Genomic DNA, 6,064 nt, shown 5'->3' on the forward strand with positions numbered 1-6,064 from the left:
AAGGTTAAAATTAATTTTAATTAAAAACAGCGTGTAATTCATGCCCCCCCCCCCCCTAATAAGACAGCGAAATTTTATGGTCGTCTGGCACACCTTCAAGGTTTTTTTAATTTTAAAAAAAATGCGCTAAAAATTCTAATACTTCCGGAAGGTCTACAAGAATACAAAAAATAAAAATAGGGGTTATCCAAGGGGCCCGGCACTATAAAATATAATGAATAAACAAAGAGAAGTGAAATTCTGAAAAATGTGATTAATCGGAAGAACCTAATTAACCTGGTAGAGTCCGAATAAACCGAAGAATCTGAAATATCCGAACATTTCGAAGAACAAAAAATCCGAACAATACGATGAAATATGATGAGGTGTCCGTAGAATCCGAACCATCCATAATGAATCAAAAAAATTGGAAGATTCTGAAAAATCCGAAGTAGAATCTGAAGAATCTGAGGAATCTGAGAAATCAGAGGAATCTGAGGAATCTTAAGAATTTGAAGAATGTGAAGAACCGAAAAATCCGAAGAATCTGAAGGATTTGAAGAATCCGGAAAATCCGAAGAATGCGAAGAATTTGAAGAATCCGACCAATCCGATGAAATCGATGAATCCGACGAATCCGAACTTAAAGAATGATGATGAGGTTGTGAAAAATGTGACCGATCTAGCTACCGCAGATACCACTACACCTGCGAATGTGCCCAAAAGCAAAAAGATTAATAAAAAATCGAATCAGAAAAATGCGTAATGGGGGCTCCCGTTACAAAAATAAAAAATTATCGCCAATTTTGAGACGTTTTAGATCCTCGATTCGTTTGTGAAACTGGGCAATTGCCTTGTAATTTATCACCTACAACTGAAAAAATCACTGACCCACTAAACGCGCCCTGTCTATTCAACTTCACTTATTTACATGCGATAGAATAATTCTATTTACCCTAGAAAAAGGCACTTTGCTATAATAACTACCTTACGGTTACGTTAGTACGCAAACAACCTTTTTAAATGTAAAAACCATTGTATAAACAACAGGATAAAAACAAGTCATCGAGTATTTAATGTTCAAAGGTTAGACTCTATAGCTATTGATGTAACGAGAGTATTATACGATCTGTAATAGGCGAGAGTTTAAATCCCAAATAAATTAAACAAATATAGCAAACGAGCTCCTGGGTGTGGCTATAGCATGTGCAAAACCAATTTTAAACCTGATGTTAGTTTTGCTTTTATTTAAAGTGTATATGTATGAAATTTCATTTGAATGCCTCCATAAATAAGAAAGTTGGCACTGCGCATGCGCAAAACCAAATTTTGAAATTGCCGTTAAATTTGCTTTTATTCCAAGTGGCTATGTTTCAAATTTCATTTAAATACCTTCATAAATAAGAAAGTTTGCAATTCGGTCTGTAAATGGTCGAGATGCGCAAAGGGCACTGCGAATGCTGATCGATTAGGCTCAACTTTTGGAATTGTGTTTTATGTGGCTAAAGTTATGCGCATATTGAATTTCATGCAATTCGGTTCATAACTAACGGAGATGTCAAAAGGGCCTACTTTATTTTTTGGGCTACATTGCCAATTCACGAACTCCGATCTAAAAATTTGATAAACAATCCACCTGCAAAATTTCATTGTAATCGGTCTATTCGTTTATGAGTTATCGTGCTAACGGACGGACGGACGGACGGACAGGCACCGCAAAATTATAAACTCTATAGGAGCTCGTTACTAATCGAGTTATATTCAAAGCTTTATCATACCGTTGACAAAGGCAATAAAAGCCATATTTGTTAGAATCAAAATAAACTTGAAAAAGTGGCATTTTCAATTGGAATCTGAGGTGCAGTTGGCCAAGATGACAATTGACGATGTTGGCATTTTGGTGTCCATTTCTATAACGTATTATGAGTAACTAACGTATTATGAGGTACATAATTGTACTCAAAGTTATAATATAAAGTAGATAAAATTGTCCATGATTGAAAAAAATCACAGACCCTAAATGGGCCCTGTCTATTCACCTTCACCTATTTACATGCGATAAAATCATTGTATTTACCGTAGAAAAAGGCACTTTACTATAATAATACCTTACGTTAGTACGCAAACAACCTTTCGAAATGTAAATGTAAATATCATTGTATAAACAACAGGATAAAAACAAGTAATCGATGAAATAATTTTCGAAGGATATTCAGCTTCTAAAGCTTTTATTGTGTACTCGTGTAGTGTCAAGTTTGTAGTGATGGTGCTAACAAAGGTCTGTTTCTTATTGCACCTCTCTCACTTTATAATAATAATAATTTTTTTTTTTTATTTTTTTTTATTTTTTATCTTTTTTTTTTGATAGCGTTAGATATTGTGGCCATAAATAGTTGTTTTGGTAAGTTGAATTACATATCTACTATTCCTATATTTCCTTAATGTGTGTGAGAGGGTGTGTGTGTGTGTTTTTTTTTAAATATATATATTTTAATTTAATTACTATTATTTATAAAATTATAAAATTTAGGACACGACAAGACCAGACGAACGGCGTACAGACAAACACTAATCGTTACTTGATTTTAATCCGTGCGATTAGTTAACCAGGCTAGACCAGAGTTTTGACAATAGAAACACCGACCATAATACATAATAATAATTCATTTATTCATTCATTCATTTATTTGTCGTAGTTTTACAATAATATGCGGTCCCACTAAGTCTCAGATTTATCAGTAGGTTCCGAACATACCTAAATAAAAAATGAACATTGGTATAAATATTCCTACCCTGTGTCCATTCAATCACATATTGATCTGACTTTGTATTACCGCTTCACACATTTGCATAATATATTATTATGGGCGATAACAGCACTGCATCATCCGCGAACATACATAACTCGCACCTTTCAATTACTTCTGGAAGGTCATTCACGTATATCAGGAAAAGAATTGGACCTAATATACTCCCTTGTGGCACACCAAAATCGCATGGCTTCGGTTCGCTGCATACCTTCACGATGTTATACCTGGTTGCAAGATAAGTTTTCATCCACTGCAGTTGTTTCCCAATTATTCCGCATGTTTCCAGTTTTTTGAGCAGTAACACGTGATCGATTGTATCGAACGCTTTGACAAAATCAATAAAGACTGCAATAGTATATCTTCCTTTGTCCATGTTGGTGTTTATATAATCGTTAACCGTGTTTTGGAGTTGCTCCGTACTTTTTCCTCTCTAGAATCCATATTGCTTGCTATTTATGATGACATTGTCCTCCAAGTACTTCCTTAGGTGACGGACTACGTACCTATGTCTCAAAAACTACTACTTGATTATATCAAGTCGTTTTGATTACCTACTGTCGAAAATGATGAAATAACAACAAATGTAAAATTTTTTCGAGACAACTGTTTTAGAATTTTAGAGCAAATTACTAGCATTGATTATAGTATATAATCAATGTTACTAGCAAGTATGTGGGTACCTAAAACACTCGTAGTACTTGCTCCTTGCTATTTTCAAACAAAATACAGGACAGATTTTCTTGAAAACATCATTGAATTTACAACGCAGCCAAGGGACAATGTCCAATTGCGTTTTTGATTGTGTATAATAACTGTTTTATTCATCTTTATCAAAACGATTATCTTATTACTTTGACCGTCAATCTCAGTCTTACACAATTTAGATCATACCGGATCGTTAGTTAGCTACAACTTTGAGCGGTTGACAATACCAGTGCGCATTAAAATTTACGCTATGTTTTTACTGACTGCGTTTATCGGTTTTCTTGTACTATTCGTGTACTACAAACTGTATTTACCTACTCAGTTTTGGAAAAAGAAAGGAATACCATGTGTTAAACCTTGCATGATTTTTGGAAATTTAGCTCCCGCCGTTTTCAGAAAGAAAACGTTCAGCGGCATAATCCTAGAGTCCTGCAAGCAGTTTGAGTCCCATAGGTACGATTACTTTGGTGTTTTTTTTTAGATTTTGTTGGTCTGCTCTTTGGTATTGCAATTAGGTTGTACTAAAATGTCAAAATGTACCTGCTTTGCAACTCCTAGCCAGGCAAACAGTTTATTTCCCCTATTCTGGGGTTTCTAAAGTTATCTCGTACTAAATTCTTAGTTCTTACCAAAATTAGAATTGTTAAACCAAGCATATGCTTTCGCAGATATTTTGGCTTCTATCAATTTTTTGTACCGGCCCTCATCATTCAAGATATAGATTTGATTAAACAGATTTGCGTAAAAAACTTTGATTCGTTCAGCGATCGACCAGATTTCATTCCAAAGTCCGTCGATCCCTTTTGGAAGAAAACGTTACTCAATCGCGAAGGTAAGTTCTTCCACGAGTAATCGTTTTCGAAGTTGTCTTTTAAGGTAAAGACTGGCACGACATGCGGTTAGTGCTAAGTCCTGTATTCACCGGTCGTAAAATGAGAGCCATGTTTCAACTGATGTACGAGTGCTCCCAAAAACTCGCCGGGCATTTTGCAGGTGAACATGGTACGATTACTGTGGAGATGAGGGACCTATTTACAAGATTCACTAACGACGCTACCGCTACATGTTTATACGGCATACAATGCGACTCCCTAAAAGATAGACATAATGAATTTTTTCTGATGGGCGAAGAGGCTTTTGACTTTACTGGTTTCAAGTCGATACGGTTTTTTGGTTCTAAGCTGAGTCACACTCTAGTCAAGGTACGTCACGATAACGGTTCGAATGTATTAATCTTTTAGCCGCAGATTCTTGGAATAAAATTCATCGATGACAAAGTAAAACAATTTTTTGAACGTGTCACCAAAGAAACGATCGAGTACCGCCAAAGAACTGGTTTGGTGCGACCAGATATGATTCAGTTTCTAACAGAGGCGCAAAAGGGTAGACTGGAGTACGAAGAAGACGATAAAAATGAGCATTCGGGTTTTGCCGCAATCGAGGAATCGGATGTAATAAGATCCGATCGTACGAAAAGGATGCCAATTACTGATGAAGACATCGCAACTCAAGTTTTAATTTTTTTCTTTGGAAGTTACGACACCGTTTCCGTGGTACTTTGTCAACTCACATACGAATTAGTCGCGAATGCCAATGTACAACACAAATTACAAGAGGAAATTAACGCAACGTTAAAGGAGTGCAATGGCAAAATGACATACGACTCACTTATGAAGATGAAATACCTAGATATGGTTGTTTCTGGTACAAATTTGTAGTGCACATTTGACATTGTATATACTTACTTTAACTAATGTTTTCAGAAATAATGCGCTTATGGCCTCCGGCCACTGTGTTATTTAGACAGTGTGTGAAACCATTCGAGATTACTCCCGCTTTGCCACACGAGAAACCGTATACAATTCAACCAGGAGACGAAGTTCTTATTCCCAGCTACGCAATCCACAGAAATCCCCAATACTACGCCAATCCGGATAAGTTTGATCCCGAAAGGTTTAGTGATGAAAATAAGGGCAACATCGATCCTTACACCTATCAACCATTTGGCATCGGCCCGAGACACTGCATCGGTGTGTAATGTCCCACTTATAGGTAATTAACTAATTAATATATTTTTAAAGGCAATAGATTTGCGTTGATGGCGGTAAAGACTATGATACTAAGTTTGCTCGCGCGTTTCCAGATTGTGCCAGTCTCTAAGACGGTGATTCCATTTGTCCAAGCTAAAAACAACATCATTCTTCGTAGTGCGAATGATTATTGGTTTGGATTAAGACGAAGAGATAATGGTTTCTATTGATGAGGTTTCGATCGTTACCAAGAGGGGGAGGGGGTGAAAGTGGAAGGACAAAGATGCCATCTTCAGCTAGCCTTATAAATTTTAGATGGCAAAACACAATTTGTGCTTGGATATATGTATTTGGTGAATTGTAACACGGCTGATCCCGGAAGGTTTTCAAAATCGTAGAAATATTCGAACCAATGACATCATGTTAAGGTCAACGCAGTAAAACATTTTATTTGTTACTCAGTTGTAAACGTTGATTAACAAGACAAAACGCAAACGGGTAAACGTCATGTTTAAACGCTACTGACTTGTAAAACTGACA

General features: G+C 36.2%; 1 protein-coding gene across 1 annotated transcript; it reads left to right on the forward strand.

The window, feature by feature from the left end:
- The first annotated feature begins 2,946 nt into the window (after positions 1 to 2,946).
- On the forward strand, positions 2,947 to 6,064 carry LOC116174328 (cytochrome P450 9e2-like). Its single transcript, XM_031492233.1, has 6 exons — positions 2,947 to 3,947; positions 4,163 to 4,326; positions 4,371 to 4,696; positions 4,742 to 5,198; positions 5,258 to 5,524; positions 5,576 to 6,064. Exons 1-6 carry the CDS (start codon positions 3,745 to 3,747, stop codon positions 5,752 to 5,754), a joined length of 1,596 nt encoding a protein of 531 aa, XP_031348093.1. The 5' UTR covers positions 2,947 to 3,744; the 3' UTR covers positions 5,755 to 6,064.

The sequence above is a fragment of the Photinus pyralis genome, unplaced genomic scaffold (assembly GCF_008802855.1).
Source record: "Photinus pyralis isolate 1611_PpyrPB1 unplaced genomic scaffold, Ppyr1.3 Ppyr1.4_LG6, whole genome shotgun sequence".
NCBI classification, from domain to species: Eukaryota; Metazoa; Arthropoda; class Insecta; order Coleoptera; family Lampyridae; genus Photinus; species Photinus pyralis.